Source organism: Procambarus clarkii, chromosome 84 (assembly GCF_040958095.1).
Source record: "Procambarus clarkii isolate CNS0578487 chromosome 84, FALCON_Pclarkii_2.0, whole genome shotgun sequence".
In the NCBI taxonomy this organism is placed as follows: Eukaryota; Metazoa; Arthropoda; class Malacostraca; order Decapoda; family Cambaridae; genus Procambarus; species Procambarus clarkii.
In genome coordinates, this window is record NC_091233.1 from 20,509,994 (window position 1) to 20,533,902 (window position 23,909).

The 23,909-nt window shown below is 43.3% G+C and overlaps 3 protein-coding genes across 4 annotated transcripts in view; 1 reads left to right on the forward strand and 2 right to left on the reverse strand.

The window, feature by feature from the left end:
- Window positions 1-23,909, reverse strand: part of l(2)k01209 (lethal (2) k01209) — an 80,149-nt gene that overhangs the window by 46,309 nt on the left and 9,931 nt on the right. Inside the window, exon 1 of one of the 2 annotated variants that reach the window (XM_045769615.2) lies at window positions 8,056-8,305. The exons of the other annotated variant lie outside the window; for it this stretch is intronic. The gene's annotated coding sequence lies outside the window, so the exon portion shown is untranslated. Of the gene's footprint in view, window positions 1-8,055; window positions 8,306-23,909 lie in introns of those variants that run through there. 2 annotated transcript variants of the gene reach the window in all.
- Window positions 2,522-14,242, forward strand: LOC123774853 (dynein axonemal assembly factor 11-like). The gene is made up of 9 exons (XM_045769512.2): window positions 2,522-2,780; window positions 7,081-7,255; window positions 8,241-8,419; window positions 9,392-9,470; window positions 10,393-10,504; window positions 10,800-10,924; window positions 11,175-11,340; window positions 11,443-11,561; window positions 13,253-14,242. The coding sequence occupies exons 1-9, from the start codon at window positions 2,522-2,524 to the stop codon at window positions 13,431-13,433; spliced, it is 1,395 nt and encodes a 464-aa protein (XP_045625468.2). The 3' UTR covers window positions 13,434-14,242.
- Window positions 15,939-17,928, reverse strand: LOC123774909 (uncharacterized). The gene has a single exon (XM_045769618.2). The coding sequence runs from the start codon at window positions 17,637-17,639 to the stop codon at window positions 16,635-16,637; it is 1,005 nt and encodes a 334-aa protein (XP_045625574.2). The 5' UTR covers window positions 17,640-17,928; the 3' UTR covers window positions 15,939-16,634.

Below are 23,909 nucleotides of genomic sequence, written 5' to 3' on the forward strand. Positions count from 1 at the left end.
TCAGGGGCTCACAAACCTAATTACGGGCTCACCATAGCCCGTGCTACATGGACACTACGTTCTGAATAGCTAAATCTGAAACAACAATAACTCACAAACCCATACAGTACACAATTATTAATTATTTTATATATTTCACATTCCAATGATAATCACATGGCATACTGTGAGATCTCTTCTTATTTATGAGATCTGTCATGTTTTGTGTTGGTAAAGACAGACTAAACTAATTGGAGATTGATTGATTGATTGATTAAGCCACCAAAGAGGTGGCACGGGCATGAATAACCCGTAAAAAGTTGGAGAAGATACAACGTAAAGCCATGAGAATAATCCCAAGATTATTCTCATGGCCCAATAAATACTGAGATAATGATTATATGACTGAACTTACAGAGTATTGGGGATAGAATTTTAGAAATAAATGAAGCCTTGACGATTAGACTAATGAGAGGCGAGAGAGCTAATGAATTAATCCTCTCACTTCAATAGGTGGGAACCAGACCACACACTAGAAGGTGAAGGGACGACGACGTTTCGGTCCGTCCTGGACCATTCTCAAGTCGATTGAAAATGGTCCAGGACGGACCGAAACGTCGTCGTCCCTTCACCCTCTAGTGTGTGGTCTGGTCAACTTACTTTAGCCACGTTATTGTGACTCATCGCCTGCAATAGGTGGGAAGAAATGTATAATACATGTGAAAGCATAATAAGATCCTTATGTTCTAATGTTACAAAGCATGATTAATAATTAACACCAACATGGGGACAGGAGACATCTCCCGTCACGCAGGGTGCAGTCGCACCTCCACAGATCTCCAATCATCTATTGATACTGGAAATGGCTCAAAAGGGCCACCACTTATGGGCTATTCATGCCCGTGCCACCTTTTGGGTGGCTTAATCATCTCTCTCTCTCTCTCTCTCTCTCTCTCTCTCTCTCTCTCTCTCTCTCTCTCTCTCTCTCTCTCTCTCTCTCTCTCTCTCTCTCTCTCTCTCTCTCTCACCAACATGGGAGGAATACAGAGTAGATACAGTAATTATTTCGTCTATGTTCCAATACTCTGAACTATGCTACGTTTTGCCAATTCACTGAAAATCGACATTAACTTGTTCACAGCTTCTATACATTTAAAGTCACTGAGACCCAATATCCTCTTAGTTAGAGACGCCCAACATTTTGATTTTTTTTTCTTGCTCAGCACTTGTACATCTACTACCAAAAAAGGTAACTATTTTTAACAATGTCTTCAAATTCTTTTGTGTGTACGTCTGATACCATACTACTTGTGAAGGAGGAAATGTATATGTTTATCTCTCAGAATGTTTGGTAATATGTTTATTGTTTGTAATATGTGTCAATGTATGTATTAACACGATGTACTGAACGGGGTGAGAATAGCTTGAGCTACCTCATCCCTTTGTGTGGATTTTACATCAATAAACTTATTTCAATTTCAATTTCAAATTCTATTTTTGTAAACCATTTTTTCCTGAGCTTCTCCGTCAACATTTTCCATAGCACGGGGGTTGAACACTGCCATTAGTGGATAGTTATTTCCCTGATACTTTTCCATCTGTGATACTCCATCCTCTTCTAATCATTTGGGCAGGACGGTAGAGCGACGGTTTCCCTTCATGCAGGTCGGCGTTCAATCCCCGACCGTCCAAGTGGTTGGAGATCTTAGAATAATCCCAGTCCATCCCATAATAAAAGATTAATCCTTAATAAATCCCAGTGTCCTATTTGCCTTATTACGAACATTCATGCATTGATCCTTTTGTTTTAAATTCTTACTAATCATAACTCCCAGATCCCTTTCGCAATCCGACTTCGCAATCTCAACACCATCTAGCTCGTATCTTGTAACTCTATCATCATTACCTAGTATCAGAACTTTACATTTATCAGCATTAAACTGCACCTGCCAATCCTTTGACCATTTCAAAACCCTATTTAGATCAACTTGAAGAGATAGTGAGTCTTCTTCCGTATTAATTTCCCTACCAATTTTTGTATCATCGGCAAATTTGCAAATGTTGCTACTCAAACCTGAATCTAAATCATTTATATATATTATAAACAACAGAGGTCCCAGGACAGAGCCCTGAGGTACTCCACTAACAACATTTTCCCACTCTGACTTAACCCCATTTATACTAACTCTGTTTCCTTTGGAATAGCCATGCCCTAATCCAACTTAATATAGCACCCCCAATACCATGAGCTTCTATTTTTTTTAATCAGTCTTTCATGTGGCACTGTATCAAAAGCTTTGCTAAAGTCAAGGTACACAACATCACAATCCTTACCACTATCAACTGCCTCAACCATGCTAGAATAAAAAGATAACAATTTTGTTAAACATGAACGGCCATTTATAAAACCATGTTGCGACTCATTTATTAATTTATGTTTTTCAAGATGAATTTTATTTGCAATTATCGATTCGAGTATCGATTTAGGTATTGTATGTACTAGCTCTATCTGTAAATCCAACATTATGTTTGTAACTCATCTATGTATGTACTTTTACCCGAATACAAATTTGAATTTGAAATTTTGAATTTGAATGTAACTCCTGAGCTAACTGTCATCATCCCGCCAACAGTTACGTCAGAACTCGTCCGAAAGCGTGCCGAACACAACGATGGGGAGCTCGATACCCTCGAGGAGCTCTCTCTTCACCAGCAAGATATTGAGAAAATCGAACATCTTCATCGCTGGTGTCCGCGCCTGCGCATTCTCTACCTCCAAGGCAACCTTATTAGCAAGATTGGTAAGTAAATATTATTTAACGTTTATACGCATTTTCCCGTTACTTTCTCATTTAAATTCAAATTCAAATTTTTATTCAGGTAAAAGTACATACATAGATGATAAATTACGATTATAATGTTGGATTTATAGATAGAGTTAGTACATACAATACCTAAAGCCACTAATACACATAGCGTTTCGGGCAAAGCTAAAAAAGTATAAGGTATAGTATAAGGTACTTTACAAGTAGCTACATGTACTTACAAATTATCTAATGGATCATCTCTGAATTTATTAGACTTACGGGGTCCTCTTAATTACTTATGAAGCTCTGTATTGCCTCATTAGGCTTCGTCAAGACTTGCTCAATAAGATCACAGCTTCGTCAAGGCTTGTGCAATAAGATCACAGATTCGTCAAGACTTGTGCAATAAGATCACAGCTTCGTCAAGACTTGTGCAATAAGATCACAGCTTCGTCAAAGCTTGTGCAATAAGATCACAGCTTCGTCAAGACTTGTGCAATAAGATCACAGCTTCGTCAAGGCTTGTGCAATAAGATCACAGCTTCGTCAAAGCTTGTGCAATAAGATCACAGCTTCGTCAAGACTTGTACAATAAGATCACAGCTTCGTCAAGACATAAGAACATAAGAACATAAGAACAAAGGTAACTGCAGAAGGCCTATTGGCCCATACGAGGCAGCTCCTATTCTATAACCACCCAATCCCACTCATATACTTGTCCAACCCGTGCTTGAAACAATCGAGGGACCCCACCTCCACAATGTTACGCGGCAATTGGTTAACATAAGAACATAAGAACAAAGGTAACTGCAGAAGGCCTATTGGCCCATACGAGGCAGCTCCTATTCTATAACCACCCAATCCCACTCATATACTTGTCCAACCCGTGCTTGAAACAATCGAGGGACCCCACCTCCACAATGTTACGCGGCAATTGGTTCCACAAATCAACAACCCTGTTACTGAACCAGTATTTACCCAAGTCTTTCCTAAATCTAAACTTATCCAATTTATATCCATTGTTTCGTGTTCTGTCCTGTGTTGATACTTTTAATACCCTATTAATATCCCCCCGGTTATGTCCATTCATCCACTTGTAAACCTCTATCATGTCACCCCTAACTCTTCGCCTTTCCAGTGAATGCAACTTAAGCTTTGTTAATCTTTCTTCATATGAAAGATTTCTAATTTGGGGAATTAACTTAGTCATCCTACGCTGGACACGTTCAAGTGAATTTATATCCATTCTATAATATGGCGACCAAAACTGAACTGCATAATCTAAATGGGGCCTAACTAGAGCAAGATATAGCTTGAGAACCACACCAGGTGTCTTGTTACTAACGCTGCGATTAATAAATCCAAGTGTCCGATTTGCCTTATTACGAACATTTATGCATTGATCCTTTTGTTTTAAATTCTTACTAATCATAACTCCCAGATCCCTTTCGCAATCCGACTTCGCAATCACAACACCATCTAGCTCGTATCTTGTAACTCTATCATCATTACCTAACCTCAGAACTTTACATTTATCAGCATTAAACTGCATCTGCCAATCCTTTGACCATTTCAAAACCCTACTTTGACCATTTCAAAACCCTAGACTTGTGCAATAAGATCACAGCTTCGTCAAGGCTTGTGCAATAAGATCACAGATTCGTCAAGACTTGTGCAATAAGATCACAGCTTCGTCAAGACTTGTGCAATAAGATCACAGCTTCGTCAAAGCTTGTGCAATAAGATCACAGCTTCGTCAAGACTTGTGCAATAAGATCACAGCTTCGTCAAGTCTTGTGCAATAAGATCACAGCTTCGTCAAGGCTTGTGCAAGATCACAGCTTCGTCAAGGCTTGTGCAAGATCACAGCTTCGTCAAGACTTGTGCAGTAAGATAACAGCTTCGTCAAGGCTTGTGCAAGATCACAGCTTCGTCAAGGCTTGTGCAAGATCACAGCTTCATAAGAACATAAGAAGAACATAAGAACAAAGGTAACTGCAGAAGGCCTATTGGCCCATACGAGGCAGCTCCTATTCTATAACCACCCAATCCCACTCATATACTTGTCCAACCCGTGCTTGAAACAATCGAGGGACCCCACCTCCACAATGTTACGCGGCAATTGGTTCCACAAATCAACAACCCTGTTACTGAACCAGTATTTACCCAAGTCTTTCCTAAATCTAAACTTATCCAATTTATATCCATTGTTTCGTGTTCTGTCCTGTGTTGATACTTTTAATACCCTATAAATATCCCCCCGGTTATGTCCATTCATCCACTTGTAAACCTCTATCATGTCACCCCTAACTCTTCGCCATTCCAGTGAATGCAACTTAAGCTTTGTTAATCTTTCTTCATATGAAAGATTTCTAATTTGGGGAATTAACTTAGTCATCCTACGCTGGACACGTTCAAGTGAATTTATATCCATTCTATAATATGGCGACCAAAACTGAACTGCATAATCTAAATGGGGCCTAACTAGAGCAAGATATAGCTTGAGAACCACACCAGGTGTCTTGTTACTAACGCTGCGATTAATAAATCCAAGTGTCCGATTTGCCTTATTACGAACATTTATGCATTGATCCTTTTGTTTTAAATTCTTACTAATCATAACTCCCAGATCCCTTTCGCAATCCGACTTCGCAATCACAACACCATCTAGCTCGTATCTTGTAACTCTATCATCATTACCTAACCTCAGAACTTTACATTTATCAGCATTAAACTGCATCTGCCAATCCTTTGACCATTTCAAAACCCCAAGCTTCGTCAAGGCTTGTGCAAGATCACAGCTTCGTCAAGGCTTGTGCAAGATCACAGCTTCGTCAAGGCTTGTGCAAGATCACAGCTTCGTCAAGACTTGTGCAAGTTCAGTTTCGTCAAAGCTTATGCGAGAAACGCCATATTCACAAGTTCATATCACAACTCAACTTGTAAGCAACATTTTTTTAGTTCAAAAAATATAAGTTAATATACCGTACACCTGTTTAAAGTCGACCTCAATTACAATGCTTTAAGTGGTTACCAATAAAAGCCTCTAATTCTAATTCCAAAAAAATCTAATTCTCATCTCTACCTCTAAAGCCTAACTGTTTTGTCTAAGTAGAAGCTTACAAACCCAAGCAACCCACTTATAGCCTAACGAGGTTGATGCATGGACAACGTTAATATTTCGGTGTTTTTATGCTTAGTAATACGTCGCATTTTCAACGGATTAATCAATTCCGTAAAAAATATGGCGTATTAGATGCAATAAGACTGATAGCCAAGCTTGCCTTTCAGATTTTAATCCGAAGTAGCCTGATTTGACATAAATAAGCGCTGAATGAACACAAATAAACTCACACAGGAAGCGTAATGGTCTGAAAGAACGCTACAGAACAGCATTGTTTATCAACAAATGCCGGGATTGTAAACAGGGAATATATGAATGACTCCATTCACAGGCGTCTCAATGAACCTAAATTTTCAAGCTATCGTAACGTAAACATTGAGAAAGTTTAGCAAATTATTGCCATTTGCAATAATTTCCAAAGTACCGGGCCTGCAACCCGTCCTCCAAACAAAGACCCGAAAGTGATTCCATGCACCCGCCAAACCCCCAGCTGTTTATAAATGAAAAACGGTTTACACACGACTCACAACTGTTGACGTCCGAACACTTCCGGAACAAGTGCTTCACTGACGACTTGTGTTCGAACCACAACGCTGTAAATGCTTCACTCCCGTACTACAAATACAAATAATCGCCAACAGAACCTAAACACCTAACCTAACCTATGTCTATATATGCACAATATGCTAATCCATTATAATATTAATTTATATTTGAGAAAATTCACGTTTTGAATGAACCGCATGTATAAATTTATGAATTCATCTGTGGGGTCGACCGCTGGATGGAATGGACTCGAGAACGGGTTGGTTCTTTCACATGTATTTAACTGGTAAGCTGTGTATTGCATACCGGAAGTACCAGGCCTGCAGTTAGACCATTTGTTCTGGAATCAATAACGTAGAATCACAGCTAAACAAGTGACAAACGACAATCATGTAAACACTGAATTTACGCTGATGCTGCCTTGACTTAACGTTACTCAAGCATCATTTCCTCGCTCGAGTAACGTTTAATGAACGTATTTTGTCCCACCGCGTGACCTCCAAGTTACTGCCCCGCTCCTGTGCCAGGTAAGTATCCACTACGGGGCTCACCATAGCCCGTGCTACTTGGAACGTTTTGTTCCTAGTAGCTGAATCTAAAACAACGTAACCAAGTAACCCACAGAGAACGTGGGACGCCTGCGAGAGCTGGAGTACCTCAACCTGGCCCTCAACAATGTGGAGAGGGTCGAGGGCCTGCAGCGGTGCGAGGCCCTTAGGAAGCTGGACCTCACGGCCAACTTCATCTGCGACCTCACCTCCGTCAGCAGCCTACAGGACCTGCCCAACCTCACGGAATTGTGCGTTGAAGATGAGTTGTGTGTGTGTACTCACCTAATTGTGCTTGCGGGGGTTGAGTTCTGGCTCTTTGGTCCCGCCTCTCAACCGTGTGTGTGTGTGTGTAGTTAGATGGATGGGTCAGTTTGTAGACATTCTATTGATGTGGGAGTTAGTTTGTGGACATATTATTGATGTGGGGTTAGTTTGTGGACACACTATTGATGTGGGGTTAGTTTGTGGACATACTATTGATGTGGGGGTTAGTTTGTGGACATATTATTGATGTGGGGGTTAGTTTGTGGACATATTATTGATGTGGGGGTTAGTTTGTGGACATACTAATGATGTGGGGGTTAGTTTGTGGACATACTAATGATGTGGGGTTAGTTTGTGGACATACTATTGATGTGGGGGTCAGTTTGTGGACACACTATTGATGTGGGGTTTGACACACTATTGTGTGTCAAATAGACACACTATTGATGTGGGGGTTAGTTTGAGGACATACTATTGATGTGGGGGTTAGTTTGTGGACATACTATTGATGTAGGGGTCATTTTGTGCAGACAATGGCATGTACAATGGACGTCGATGATATAAAACCTTACCTAACCTACACTCAACCCAAGAAGCTAGGCCTAATATACATTAGACCTACGTTATTGGGTGAGACCTATGTTAGGTTTTAGTCATTATCTTCCGCTTCATCTAGGAGATAAAAGTAATTTTATTCCAGAAATCCAGTTACCCAAATAATTAAATTCATAAAACTCTGTGGGGGGGAGGGGAATGGTGGAATATAAAAACGTGAGACACAAACCTGTAGTGAAGATGGTGAGGCGAAATTAGTATTCTGATGATGAGTATAGTGAAGCAGAGGTCTAGGAGGCAGGTAGTGCACTATTCAGGATATTGTGCTAGCGTCCACTCCGTACACTAGGCTGTATTTTTCCACAGGTAAAAACTGTACTGGGATACAAGCAGTGTGTGTGTGTTCTTCCACAGGTACTTAACAGGTAACCCGTGCACCGCGTACCGTGGGTACCGGGACTGGGTACTGTGTAACTTGCCTGGACTGGAGGAGTTAGATGGGACCTCCATCAACAGATCAGAGCGACTTAGGGCTCTCCAAGGCCTGACCCTGGCTCAGTCAACCGTCAAGGTCGACCAGCAACAGGCTCTTGGTATGTGTGTGTGTGTGTGTGTATGTATGTATTCCTCTAGTTGTGGGGGTTGAGCTTCGGCTCTAGGTCCCGCTTCTCAACTGGCAATCAACAGGTGTACAGATTCCCGACCATATTAGGCTCTATCATATCTACATTTGAAACTGTGTATGGAGTCAGCCTCCACCACATCACTTTGTGTGTACATTATATATATATTAGTGTAATTAGCCATGTAAGCATGTACGTGTTTGAATGCGTATCATGTTACGTGTGTTCGAATATACAAATTGACTTAAGAGAGGCTGTTCGAATCTACAGAATGATTTAGAACCAGTGTTCGTAAACACGGGAGGTTACTAAACCCGTAAGTTTAACTAGAAACAAACTGTTATCCTCAAATATTCAACCTTGACTCCAATATCTACGTATAACACTAACCATATAACCGGATTTTCGCACTTACCAAATACATTAACCGGATTTTCAGTCTTCCCAAATACAGTAACCGGATTATCAGTCTTCCCAAATACAGTAACCGGATTCTGGCCTCTTGTTGTCGAGTGCAATTGCATAATCGACTTGTTAGCAATTGAGATTGACGAGATATGAATGATTCACACCATGGCGTCTCTGCCAGCTGTTATTCTGGGTATACATGGTATATAATGTGTGTATATATGTGTGTGTGTATACTCGCCTATTTGTACTAACCTATTTGTGCTTGCAGGATCGAGCATTGACTCTTGGATGTGTGTGTGTGTGTGTGTGTATTATGCTGATGACAATGTATATACATGTATTTATATGTATGAGAGTTCAGAGGGTAGAAATATTCTAAGCTGCTCTATCCCTTAAAGATGTATTTCATTGCCTCAATAAACGTACTTTACCCTGTATGAGAGTTTGTATCACGAGGAAAATTACTGACGATGTATATACGTGTATATATATACGTGTATGGGTGTATTATCACTGACAAATTCCTTGCAGAGGCAAGAACAAGGGAGAGAGAAGAATACAAACAAAACCTCATGGAGAAGGACCAGGAGGACTTTAAGAACGATGAAGAGTAAGCTAACAGAACTATTTCGTCTACCTTCCTCCAAACTCTATATTAAATGACGAAAACCTTTGGGAAATAGTGAGCTTTGCATACTATTACGCTCGCAAAACGTTTCCAAAACCGAGTGAACCGTTTCAAAATACTAACGCCTTTCTTCAATCATGGCGGCTTTGTTTACATTTATCAAACAGTTACGAGATGGGAAGCGTTACGAGGTTATTGTGAATAACCTCGTAACGTTTCCCCAGCTCGTAAACTGATTAATAAATGGTAAGTAAGGCGCCATGACCCAAGAAAGATATATACAGGTTTCGTGAATGGACACGCAAATATTTTATACGACTCCTTACCCCTGTACGTCTCAAAGTTCGCAAATCTGAGTGTGTGGATGGTAATCACCGTCTTCTGATGGGCTTGTTAGGGTGAACGGTGTAGTTTATGTATCTGTACCACCATCGTCCTGTGTACTCACATTTGACAGTATCTTTTACGAGTTTATCTATAACAGTATCTGTATGTCTCACTGTATCTCTGCATCAGAATCCTACTGCAACTTTGTCTCACTATTTCCCTGTTAATCTCTTGCACCCTGGGACAGCTGTATCATATGTCTTTTTCTACCTGTGTCTACCCATTTCTATGTCTCATATGATACATAGCCACATATTTGTATGTGTTTAATACATCTGTAGATCTCCCATGTTACATAGTCACATGTTTGTGTTCAATACGTCGCCATGTCTCCTATGCAACATAGTCACATGTCTGTGTTTAATGCGTCTATTGTTGTTATAGATTCAGCTACTCGGAACAAGTTCCAAGTAGCACGGGCTATGGTGAGCCCGTAGCATACCTGGCACAGGAGCGGGGTAACGAATAGCCCGTGTAATGCGTCTCTAGGTCTCTAACTTTCACATGTTTGTTTCAGATGGTGGAAAGAAGCCAGCTATCATACGCCAGAATCCCGCCTCGCCACCCACAGACGCCTCGCCCTTCGGCGCCAACGGGAAACCAACGCCACTAACGATAACTCCACTAAGGTTAGAGTTAGTTAGTTTGTTAGTTAATTAGGCAGCTGTTGTAGGTTGCTGTATCCTGGGAAAGAGGAATAGGCGTGAGATAATTAACATTTTCAGAATAGGGAGAAAATATTAAAAAAAATGTTAGGATAGATTAGGCTAGATTTTAATTTTTTTAAGAGCATAGGCTACTATTTATGATAGGTTAGGATAGGACAGTATAGGTTAGATAAGGATAGGTTAGAACAAGTTAGGGTGGGATAGAATAGGTTTTAATGAGTATCGATAACTTTTCGACCCGTTTTTTACTTGTCAGAAGAGAGAGATGAGGCTTTTTACTAGTGACGGCCGACCTCTTAACGTCAATGCGGCTAAACTCGAGTTCCACTTCACCGAGGACGAGCAGAGCAACTCCTTCATCCTCAAGGTCGACACCTACAAGTGAGTGGTCCTTCCTCACCCTCCTCCTTGAGGATTCTTACTACAGTCCCTTGATTCAATTTGCCACTCCGTAAAAAATGCAACTCTTTTGCCTAAACAGAAACGTGTGTGTGAGAGAGAGAGAGAGAGAGAGAGAGAGAGAGAGAGAGAGAGAGAGAGAGAGAGAGAGAGAGAGAGAGAGAGAGAGAGAGAGAGAGAGAGAGAGAGAGAACTTTACATAGCCAGCTTCACGTACCATGTGTGTGTACAGGTACCTGGATGCTTCCCTGGTGGCGTGCGATGTGGAGCCTTGGTACGTACGGGTGACGGTACGGGGCAAGGTGCTCCAACTGGTACTCCTGGAGGAGGTCAGGTCGGACCGAGCCACGGCCCACAGGTCACAGGTCACTGGCCAGCTCCTCGTCACTATGCCCAAGGTCAGTAGATACCCTCTGGGGTCAGATTCACAAACATTTATACTTACGACACCTCTTATTTTCATCATGGCGGCTTTGTTTATGGTTTTCTTGTGATCACAGACGGCTCCTGCCTCACGTCTGATGAAGACTTGCTTGCCGGAGATCACGTCTCTTGGAGCTGTCTCTACGCAAGGTGCTCGTCCGCCTCAGGCCTCAACCAATACGACTTCGACGACCAGGTACGACTAGGAGAAGGAAGAACTAGCCCTCCTCACCCCTTGTACTGTCAGGTCAACCTCTTCCTCTTACAAAGAACGTCGCTTTTCGCTCGTAGGCGTTACATAAGGATAAAAATTGTAATAGAAAATAGAAGCGCTTGGCGAAAGTGACGTACTGTCCCGTTTTCTGTTTTGGGTCCTCTGGTAGGTTAGGAGAGACCACTTTAAATTGACCGTTTTCCTGACGCTGGCAGGAGAGAGACGGCACCACTCCCGTGCCAGGTAAGTCCACTACGGGCTCACCATAGCCCGTGCTACTTGCCCCGCTCCTGTGTCAGGTAAGTCCACTACGGGCTCACCACAGCCCGTGCTACTTGCCCCGCTCGTGTGCCAGGTAAGTCCACTACGGGCTCACCATAGCCCGTGCTACTTGCCCCGCTCCTGTGCCAGGTAAGTCCACTACGGGCTCACCATAGCCCGTGCTACTTGGAACTTTTGTTCTGAGTAGCTGAATCTATAACAACAACAACATATGACGCTGGCAGACAGGAGACATCTCCCGTCACGCAGGGTGCAGTCGCACCTCCACAGATCTCCACATGGCTCAAAAGGGCCACCACTTACGGGCTATTCATGCCCGTGCCACCTTTTGGGTGGCTTAATCTTCATCAATCGACGTTGGCAAACCTTGGTCAGGTAACCAGCAATAACAAGTACCTATACGCCCTTACGTAATGCCAACCACAATCATCAAGGAGCCCTGCATGATCCGGCACACCTGTAGATTTATATAAAAACTGCTCTCCCCTTAGCACTTGTAAACACTGTTGGGATCTGGCCTCTAATCGGGATAAACAGAAGAACCGTACACCGAGGCGGGGCTTAGGAGCTAGCACTCGGCCCTTCAAGCTCATGTAGTGTAACACACACACAAAATTAGTTAGTAGGTAGTAACAGTTGATTGATTGACAGTTGAGAGGCGGGGCGAAAGAGCAGAGCTCAACCCCCGCAAGCACAATTAAGTGAGTACGCACGCACGCACGCACGCACGCACGCGCGCACACACACACACACACACACACACACACACACACACACACACACACACAGACTACAAATACAATAATCAAGCCTTCAAACTGTTACTTTGATAATCCAGTTATTACACCGTCAGGCAAAAAAATATCACTTGAAACTAAATATAATTATCCAACGCCAGGATTCATTAAGCATTTACACAGCCACTGACGAAACCTGTACATCTTTCCCCCAATCATGGCGGCTTTGTTTACATTTAATAGCTTATAAACAGCCTCGTTGGGCTTCGAAGTTTATAACAACAACCTCGAGTTGTGAAATTCCAACGTTCGTAAACTGTTTAAAATAAATGTAAACCAAGCCCCCATAATTACGATAAGACGTACAGGTTGCTTGATCAAATCCTGGCCCCAGGAGTTTATATATTAAATCCTGATCAAATCCTGGCCCCAGGAGTTTATACATTAAATCCTGATCAAATCCTGGCTGCAGGAGGTTATATATTAAATCCTGATCAAATCCTGGCCCCAGGAGTTTATACATTAAATCCTGATCAAATCCTGGCCCCAGGAGTTTATATATTAAATCCTGGTCAAATCCTGGCTGCAGGAGTCATTATATATATCTACCCTTAAATATGTTGCATAATGATACGATGGTTCATTGTGTTGCAGAGAGGTCAACTACCTAGAGGTGGACGAGGTGGGAAGTCAAATAGACTATTGCAACATCGTAGGGCCCTCTGGCGGCGCCCCCAGCAATGTGGCGGGTCCTGGTGCCCGTCTCACCAACTCTCTTGAGAGACCGAACTCTCCGGGCTTCGTGGACGATGCTAGTGTCCCCCCGCTGGAGTAGATGTGATGCTAGTGTCCCCCCGCTGGAGTAGATGTGATGCTAGTGTCCCCCCCACTGGAGTAGATGTGATGCTAGTGTCCCCCCGCTGGAGTAGATGTGACGCTGGTGGCCCGTATCTACTAGGCCCCGGTGGGATCTACCCCTCTGGAGTAGATCCCAGCATGCAAGAGATAACCTGTATGTTCGGCTTAGCTGTATACCCTACCACGCCCTTGATTCATCAAGTATTTGTGTGTCTACTGACGAAACCTGTACATCTTTCCTCTATCATGGCTTCCTAATTTGCAACAAATTACGCTACGAACTATACTTGGCTTCAGAACAACCTCGCAGCGTTTCCTAGCTCCTAAACTGTTCACTAAATATCAACGAAGCTGATAGAGGAAAAGATGTAAAGGTTTCGTAACAGGACACGTAAGTGCTTCACGAGACATGACCCGGAACTCCTAGCAATAGCCAGGAGGGTTACAGCGGGTAGAAACAGGTTGGGGTTGGTTTGAAGTCGCTCCATCCTCATCTCGGACCCGGCGCTGCCTCATGTCATAAAAAAATCCCCGTTTTCAGGGATAAGAAACCTATATATATATATTATATATATGGATAATAACATTTCATTAATTTGGGTACTAGGAGTCTCGAACCCCCGACTCCAAGAGTGGGAGACGATAGCTTTATAAACCACGCTACTGAATAGTTACAATGAGGAAGGATTTCAAAAGCGCTAAGCAGCTGCCCAATTGGAACTGTAAGCGTTCCATGAGCTGCCACTTAAGCGGGGAGAAATGAGGTGATCTACGCTCATTAGTGAGTGAGAGAGAGAGAGAGAGAGAGAGAGAGAGAGAGAGAGAGAGAGAGAGAGAGAGAGAGTGTTTACATCAAGTCAGCCAGCGTCAACATAAGATATCGTACATGCGAGTCAGTATTGTTGTACCTGGCGACCTTCTCTCTCTCTCTCTCTCTCTCTCTCTCTCTCTCTCTCTCTCTCTCTCTCTCTCTCTCTCTCTCTCTCTCTCTATCCCTTCCAGGTGCTATATATCATACTGGCTTCTTGCAGGGTCGGCGTTCGATCCCCGCTAATCCAACCTGTTTGACACCGTTCCGTCGTTCAATCCTGCTATACCAGCTCCTAGTATCCCCCCCACTGTATTCTACACCACCATATTGGCATGTCGCTTTCTCATAATCTCCTTCCTGGTGAGGAGTGTTCAAAACACGACTGTCTCTCGTACACACGCGACCCAAGAGCCGAAGCTCAACCTCCGCAAGCACAACTAGGTGAGTACACACTGACTGTAGGGGGTATGGCAACCAGTGTTGCCACAAATGCCATAAATCCTAATTTATCACTGATTTCCTGTGCAGTGTTGCCAAACAGAAGTAGTTGTGTATGTGTACTTGCAGGGTTGAGTTAGGCTCCTGGGCCCCGCCTTTCAAACGTTTAAATTAATGGAATGACTCATTTCTCAAGTTTTTATCATGTTTACATTTAAAACTTGGAAAAGAGTTAGCTTCAAGAACTTCTATATAATTATATATAATCTATATAACCTTTCTATATAAATCATACCATAACTGACCAATTAATAGGAATTGATTAAAATACAAAAGGTAAGCTTAAATATGTATAATACTCTGTATTATGTATTTCTAATACACATGTATTAATTCTAATACACTTATTAATTATACACACATTTGTAAACCATAAATTGAAATTATACAAAACTTCAGCTAGACAAACTGTGTACAAGCTATAAAATGATTTAATTAATCAATTATAATCAATTACAAACCTTGGCCCAGATTCATGAAGCAGTTACGCAAGCACTTACGAACGTGTACATCTTTCCTCAATCTTTAACGGCTTTGGTTACATTTAGTAAACAGTTTACAAGCGTGAAAACTTGCCAATCAACTGTTGTTATTGTTATAAACAGCCTCCTGGTGCTTCGGAGCTCATTAACTGTTTAATACTTGTAAACAAAGCCGCCAAAGATTGAGAAAAGATGTACAGGTTCGTAAGTGCTTTCGTGAATCTGGAGTCCTTGTAACCCATCTCAAGTAATATATTTTCCGTCTTGATTCATTACCTCTAAATAACCCAACAGCATCGTTTTCTTCTGAGGTGGTTTTGGGGTCTGGGCTTATGGCCAATCAACTGGTTTACTGACCAGCCAGTAAGTATACTCTAGCCCTGGACATATTACAGGACTACTGTAAACTCGTGGTGTATATGTAGATCGATAGGATACACCTATGTGTACATGTCGCCTAATACAACCTGTATAAAATGTATATTTGTGAATAAGGTGTATTTTTTCTACCCCCCAATACAGTAATATATACATGAGAGGCTTCTAACATTAGGGGCCAGATTCACGAAGCAGTTACGTACGTTGACCAGACCACACACTAGAAGGTGAAGGGACGTCCGACGTTTCGACCATTCTAGAGTCCAGACTTGAGAATGGTCCAGGACGGACCGAAACGTCGTCGTCCCTTCACCTTCTAGTGTGTGGTCTGGTCAACATACTTTAGCCACGGTATTGTGACTCCTCGCCTGCAGTTACGTATGTACTTACGAATGTTTTTCTTCTTAGCGACTACGTCGGTATTCAGGTACGCATTTAAGAGGGAAAATCTTCGTAAGTACACTTACGTAAGATTTAAGGATGGCCTCGACTACTAGCTTACTGCCCAACCAGCAAATATACTTGAATTCCAGAACACTGTTAAAGGGGGTAACGTTTTCTTCGTATATTCACTGAAGAGCGGGGGTAAGCCTTTGAGTGTTCGATCTTTGAAAGTCAAAGTGATTGGGCATCTTTCTTGCCCTCCGTCCTCTCATCCCAGCTCCTATACTGTTCTCATGTCTTCTCCATGTAATAAATAAGTTTATCACATGGAGTTTGTGATAAGTTTAGATTTAGGAAAGACTTGGGTAAATACTGGTTCGGTAACAGGGTTGTTGATTTGTGGAACCAATTACCGCGTAACGTGGTGGAGGTGGGGTCCCTCGATTGTTTCAAGCGCGGGTTGGACATGTATATGAGTGGGATTGGGTGGTTATAGATAGGAGCTGCTTCGTATGGGCCAATAGGCCTTCTGCAGTTACCTTTGTTCTTATGTTCTTAAATGGTTATACTGGCTTAGTGCTTCCTTATAATTTCCTTTTCATAACATGTTTATCAACTATAAACTTTAGGGGAATCTCTTGACTAGTGTCAGCTCACGATATAGAGGTATTTTGACTTCCTTGAAGACGAAATATTTCTGACCAGTTTCATTCAGGTCATACGCAGCGATGTAGAAGCCAAACTGTTCGAGGAGTCGTAGAGTCGATAGCGTGGTTATCGTTCCGTCGAAGATATCGTCCGCGTTCGCGACATTCACGAGGAAGTCCAAGTGAACTTCAAGTAGAATTTGGCGCGTGTGTTCCAAGAGATGCCGAGCGTCTGGTGAACTCAAAAGCTGTTTGAGAACTCTCCACTCGACACCTTCGATGTCGATCTTCAGGAGGTCGACACGAGGATTGTCTAGCGTGTCGAGTATGGCTTTGTAGGTGACAAACGAAGCGATGCTATTTAAATAGCCAACACCATCCGTCGTTATATTGAGGATCATTGTAGATGCCTTGGCGTCGATACCCAGGTTAAGGGCATGGAACTTCCTGTGGTGTAAATAATTCATTTTGTTTACTGGCCGCAATTTGTCGGTTATGCTAACATCATGAACAACGTTGGTTATGTTCGAATTGGTAGGATCGAGTGCGATGACCCGACATCCATAATTCACCAAGGCCTCGTCGAAGCTCGTTTCGAAGCCAATGCCGAAGCTGAGAGCAAAACAGCGGCCGGGCCGAGGCCGAACGCCTTCGTCTAAACATACGAGCTTCGCTCCATCCACCGAACACTTCTTCGTCTCACATGAACATGTCAGTTTCCCGCCCATCCGCACCAGGCGACGACACGGGATCGAGATGCGACTGAGTCCTATCTTTAGTTTCTCCAGCGCCTGATTAATCTCCTCCGGTGTCACTACATCGTCACCAACAGCTTCGATCTTGCCTCTTGAGTCTTCTCCAGTTCGTCTCGGAGCCTCGTCGGCGATACGGACAAGAGCAAGTCGACAGAGAAGCGTGATAAGGACGATTAAAAAGGCATGTTTACAGATTGCCGCCAAGCGACGTGTTCTTCGACAGGCCATTGTAGATCACCGAAATAACAAGTGAACATCATCACCGGAGTAACAGCATCACAGATCACCACAGCAACACCGCTCCTGTGCCGGGTAAGTCCACTACGGGCTCACCATAGCCCGTGCTACTTGCCCCGCTCCTGTGCCGGGTAAGTCCACTACGGGCTCACCATAGCCCATGCTACTTGCCCCGCTCCTGTGCCGGGTAAGTCCACTACGGGCTCACCATAGCCCGTGCTACTTGCCCCGCTCCTGTGCCGGGTAAGTCCACTACGGGCTCACCATAGCCCGTGCTACTTGCCCCGCTCCTGTGCCAGGTAAGTCCACTACGGGCTCACCATAGCCCGTGCTACTTGCCCCGCTCCTGTGCCAGGTAAGTCCACTACGGGCTCACCATAGCCCGTGCTACTTGCCCCGCTCCTGTGCCAGGTAAGTCCACTACGGGCTCACCATAGCCCGTGCTACTTGCCCCGCTCCTGTGCCAGGTAAGTCCACTACGGGCTCACCATAGCCCGTGCTACTTGCACCGCTCCTGTGCCAGGTAAGTCCACTACGGGCTCACCATAGCCCGTGCTACTTGCCCCGCTCCTGTGCCAGGTAAGTCCACTACGGGTTCACCATAGCCCGTGCTACTTGCCCCGCTCCTGTGCCAGGTAAGTCCACTACGGGTTCACCATAGCCCGTGCTACTTGGAACTTGTTCCGAGTAGCTGAATCTATAACAACAAAAAACACAGCAACAGGAGCCGCCTTGCCACCACAGCTCTCTGTAGCCATCGAATATTCAACCATTTTTCCTTGTTCTATTTCCTTGTGTAAAAGTGATGCCATGTTTCTACTGATCCTTAACTACAAACCATCTACTCGGTTAAATTACCTCTGCGATAGTTCGTGGATCGTGACCATTACCGAAGTACATACTTCATGCCGTGAACAATTGTATATAGATTCAAAACAAGTAAAATTACAATTTGTTAGAGAGAATTTTGAGTTCGAACAATATTCTGTTTTGTTTTAATACTGTGACACGTTCTCCAGGACAATTTCCATTGTCCTGTCACTAACGTTTTTCTTTCATTTAATACCTCCTGTTTTCATCTAGTAGTAAACAGGTACCCGGGAGTTAGGCAACTCTTGTGGGTTGCATTTTGTGAACGGTCAGTCATTGCTCTATGGGTCCTCTTTAAGTTTATATAAGCCCCGATAACGAAAGAAAAAGTCTACCCTAAAATTTGAATATGTGAACACATTTTCTTTAATCCGAGAGCGAATTTAAGATTAAAGAAAATGTTTTCAAGCACTCATATTTTAGGGTAAACAAATCTAAATCCCCTCCACCAAAAGAACATAAGAACAAAGGTAACTGCAGAGGGCCTATTGGCCCATACGAGGCAGCTCCTATCTATAACCACCCAATCCCACATCGGCTTATCAATTTCTCCGTCTAAAGACAGGAAGCTTGTTGTACCGAGTAACGCGCACTCAAACAGGGGACCAAAGAGCTAGAGCTCAACCCCCCCGCAAGCATAACACCTCGGAGAGGCTGCAGGATCTAGTAAGTTCAGTAGAACTTCGGTTTCAACTCTTTTGACCATGTCGTAGCTCAATCTATTAACCGGGGTTTTTTGAACAATTTCCAGGCTTTCCGTGAAAACTTGGAAATTCTTCGTAGTCTAGGTTCACAGAAACCTAGAAATTCTTCATAGGTTCCCGGGAAGTATCTATCGGAACTATTTATCTATCTATCGGGACTATCGGAAGTATCTATCCCGGACTATCGGGAAGTACCAAGTGGTACTTCCGGATAGTCCAAGTGGTTGGGCACTATTCCTTCCCTCCGTCCTATACCAGATCCTTGTCCTCGTATCCTAACCCTTAGTCTATCTTATATCCCCCCCAAGTGAAATTTAAATTGAGAAAGCGCTCTCTTCCAGTTCCCTTCACTCCTTCCCCCTGTGTTGTAAATCAAGTTTATTGAACTGAGAACCGAGAAGCCTGAAGCACCGTAGAAGCAATGTTTAGGCTCGTCACGCTCCGAGCTGCGTGAACGCGGTTGGGCACTACTTTCTCTACTCTCGGGAGTCATTTAGCGATACATTACCACAATCATCTCCGTTATTGTTCGTTATTAACAAGCTCACGCTGGACATTTAATACCAGTGGGGGTCTAACACCTGTACTTTCTCTAAAACCTCTTACTTTCGTAGGGATAGGTTAGGATGGGCTAGGATAGGTTAGGATACGTTAGGTTGGGTTAGGATACGATAGGTTGGGTTAGGATACGTTAGGTTGGGTTAGGTTAGGTTGGAATAGGTTGGGTTATAGAGTAGCTATGACGTAGAGGGGTGCATATTTCTTTATCAGGTCTTAGACCCCGCTCGTTAATAATGAAGCTGCCTCCCTTACCACAGATGTTTGTTGATATCAAACACGTGTCTTGTGACGTCACGAAGCTGTGTGACGTCACGAGGCCATGTGACGTCACGAGGTATTATGACGTCTCTAGCATGTTCAGTGTTCATCTGAACTGGCTGATTGAGTCATTAAAACGACCTCTAAATACGAGACCAAAACCCATTTGCAAAACTCAGTTTCCGTTACTTTCAAATGACTTCAAATTTGAATGCGAGTCTGTAACGGTCCTGATTACATTCCCACACACGACGGAGACGTTTAGGCACATTTCCTTACACATAATTTTCCTCCCCTAGCAGTAAATAGGTACCCCGGGACATGCGCAACTGTTGTGGGTAGCATCCTGTCAGATCAGTGGTTGGCCGAGGGCGATGATGGGCAGAAAAAAAACAAAATCAGTTTTCGAAATCTGAAAACAGTTTTTTTTTAGACGAATTCAAAACTCCCGCGTTTTTATAAACCTAACGCTCATAATTTCGTTTACCTATCGTTTATTATAGTTTAGCCGAAGTTTCGTTCGGCTAAACGTAGAAGTTATGCCTAAGGAAAGTTTAGTTTGAATTCAAAAGATTCTGTCTCGGTTAATGAGTCTTATGTCAGCTCTGAAATCCTGAAGGTCTGCCCAGATTAGTAGAAAACCGTTGACTAGGTTCAAAATTTTAAACTTCTTTCAAACGGAAAAGTGGTTGTTAAAGATTGGAGGTGAACTGTGGTGGATGTGACCCCCGGCTACTGAAGCATACTGTAGGGGGAATAGATAAGATGATTACGAGAGAGTGAGACAGAGAGAGAGAGAGAGAGAGAGAGAGAGAGAGAGAGAGAGAGAGAGAGAGAGAGAGAGAGAGAGAGAGAGACACACACACAGAGAGAGAGACACAGAGAGAGAGAGACAGAGGGAGAGAGAGCGATACATAGCTTGAAGGAAGGGAGGGAGAAGCAACTTTCTCTCCACCATCAACACGCCTCCACTTTCTCTCCAACAAACATCATCGTCTGACCAATTCCACACACTCGCCAATCTCCACCACTACATACTACCACTCTCCACCACTCCACCTACTGTTTCTCCAACAACCTTCCTAACTATTCAACTACTTTCACCCCCAACACCAATCTCCCCCACCACCACCTCTCCCTCAAGCTCTGGTCATCCTCTACAGCTTGAGGATGAGAACTACGGGCTCACCATAGCCCGTGCTACTTGGAACTTTGTTCCAGGCAGCAAATCTTTAACGACAACAACTGAGGATGACCACCTTTTGACCTCAGCGAGCCCAAAAACTAGAGCTCAACCCCCGCAAGCATAATTAGGGGAATACAACTTGGTGAATACAGGTTTCTAGCGGGGTGGAATTTTCAGTTTAATTTTGAATTTGAATTTGAATATTTGAATTTGTTATATCACGGATGAATTACCTTGTGGCAGCGTGGCGCACTTCATCACTTTCTGCTTGTAGATCAAGATCTTAGCTCCTGGGCCCCGCCTTTGCAGCCGCCGGTGGTGTAATGCAACATTTCATGACCTATTTCCTTATATCTAATTTTGAAATTATATATGGAGGTGTGGGTGTATGTTTCGTACTAAATACATGAAAAAGACAGAACAGAATACCTATTGATCCACGGGTTGGTTAATCTTGAAATCAACATTGAATGGTTATTATCATGCTGCAACCCGTCCTCGACTCATGTCCATTCCATCCAGCGGTCGACCCCACAGACGCATTCATAAATTTTAACATGCTGTTCATTCAGAACGGAAATTTTCTCAAATATAAATTAATATTATAATATATTAGCATATTGTGCATATATAGGCATAGGTTAGGTTAGGTGTTTAGGTTCTGTTGGCGATTATTTGTGTTTGTAGTACGTGAGTGAAGCATTTACAGCGTTGTGGTTCGAACACAAGTCGTCAGTGAAGCACTTGTTCCGGAAGTGTTCGGACGTCATCAGTTGTGAGTCGTGTGTAAACTGTTTTTTATTCATAAACAGCTGGGGGTTTGGCGGGTGGATGGAATCACTTTTGGGGTCTTTGGAGGACGGGCTGCTAAAAATGCATTATGAAGCGAGATTGAAAAAAAGCTTAGCACCCGAACAGTGCTTTGCTGTCGTCCTCTGTTCGAATCTCCGTTTTGTAAACCAGCCCGTCCTCCAAAGACTCAAAGTCCATTCCATCCACTCGCCAAACCCCAGCTGGTTATGAATGAAAAACAGTTTACACACGACTCACAACTGCTGACGTTCGAACACTTCCGGAACAAGTGCTTCACTGACGACTTGTGTTCGAACCACAACGCTGTAAATACTTCACCCACGTACTACAAATACAAATAATCGCCAACAGAACCTAAACACCTAACCTAACCTAACCTAACCTACCCTAACCAAACCTAACCAAACCTAACCTAACCTAACCTAACCTAACCTAACCTAAGCCTAAATATGCACATATCATATAATATTAATTTATATATAAGAAAATTCGTATTTTGAATGAACGGAATTAAAAAAAAATTGAAGGCGTTTTTGGGGTCGGCCGCAGGATGGAGTGAACACAGCATGAGGACGGGTTGCGGGTTGACGCCACAATCACGAGACCTGTCGATCAAAACCCGTCATATTTACCACCAATTATCTTTTATCATTTCCCAAATTAAAAAATATCTCTACTTCCTATATATTATATATATCTTATAAATATCTTCTACTTCCTATATCTACTACTTCTACTACTTTTACGACCTCTTGAAGATTTTTAAACGTTATTAAATGGCATTTTCTTTCACAAGAGAATATGTAGGCGAGGAGTCACAATAACGAGGCTGAAGTATGTTGACCAGACCACACACTAGAAGGTGAAGGGACGACGACGTTTCGGTCCGTCCTGGACCATTCTCAAGTCGATTATCTTGTGAATGGTCCAGGACGGACCGAAACGTCGTACCGTCCCTTCACCTTCTAGTGTGTGGTCTGGTCAACACAAGAGAATATTTTATCGTGTGTAGTCACAGTATGGCGGATATTTTCTCTATCAAATACGACAGTGAAAGCAACTGAAAGAACCACATTGTTTCTGTTACAGAACCAGCGAGCCACATCAAACTACACGTTACAGCAAGTCACAACTAACGAGGCGTAACACATTAATTGTCACTGATGACTTCCCCCCGACCGTCCCAAAGTGGTCGGGGCACCATCCTTCCCCGCGTCCCATCCCAAATCCTTATCCTGACCCCTTCAAAGTGAGAAGGAACCAGGGAACAGACACAGGGAAGGGGGAGTAATGGCTTGGTGCTTCTCCTGATTTTCCTTCTAAGAACATGATGCATCTCGCTGCGTTTGGAGAGATGAAATTACCTTTTCCCGTTCGACGTTTCACTCGCTGATTAAGAAAGTTGAGCGAGCGAGGGAGGGGCGTGAGCAGGCGGAGAAGCGATTTAGAGACGAGGTTAAGAGATTTCTCGCGGCAGTGTGAGTCTGCTGGTGTTACAAGTGGCTGCTCCTGCTGCTCCTGCTCCTGCTGCTCCTGCTGCTGCTCCTGCTGCTCCGTCGACGCTGTGTTGTGTGTGTGTACAACCCACTGTGTTAAGAACTCCAGTTGCACTGGCTACATTGAGGGCTCCGTTTCCCTTGCACGGTGTTTTGGACTCTCGGGGGTCATATTATACCCTAGTGGTACACCCAACTGTTTTTTTTCCGTGTTTACTAAAGTTTATAGAGAATTGTTGAGGTTGTTGACCAGACCACACGCTAGAAAGTGAAGGGACGGTACGATGTTTCGGTCCGTCCTGGACCATTCTCAAGTCGATTGTCAGGTTATCCAGCCGTTAGAAACTGGCGTTCAGCAAGATGATTAACCGAG

What these genes read in the sequence shown, in the direction of transcription:
- LOC123774853 (XM_045769512.2), top strand. Translation starts at nt 2,522, where the DNA reads ATGTATGTACTTTTACCCGAATACAAATTTGAATTTGAAATTTTGAAT. An exon ending in GACTTTAAGAACGATGAAGA is followed by an intron (nt 9,471 to 10,392) that starts GTAAGCTAACAG and finishes TGTTTGTTTCAG; the next exon opens with ATGGTGGAAAGAAGCCAGCT. An exon ending in TCCTCGTCACTATGCCCAAG is followed by an intron (nt 11,341 to 11,442) that starts GTCAGTAGATAC and finishes TTGTGATCACAG; the next exon opens with ACGGCTCCTGCCTCACGTCT.
- LOC123774909 (XM_045769618.2), bottom strand. Translation starts at nt 17,639, where the DNA reads ATGGCCTGTCGAAGAACACGTCGCTTGGCGGCAATCTGTAAACATGCC.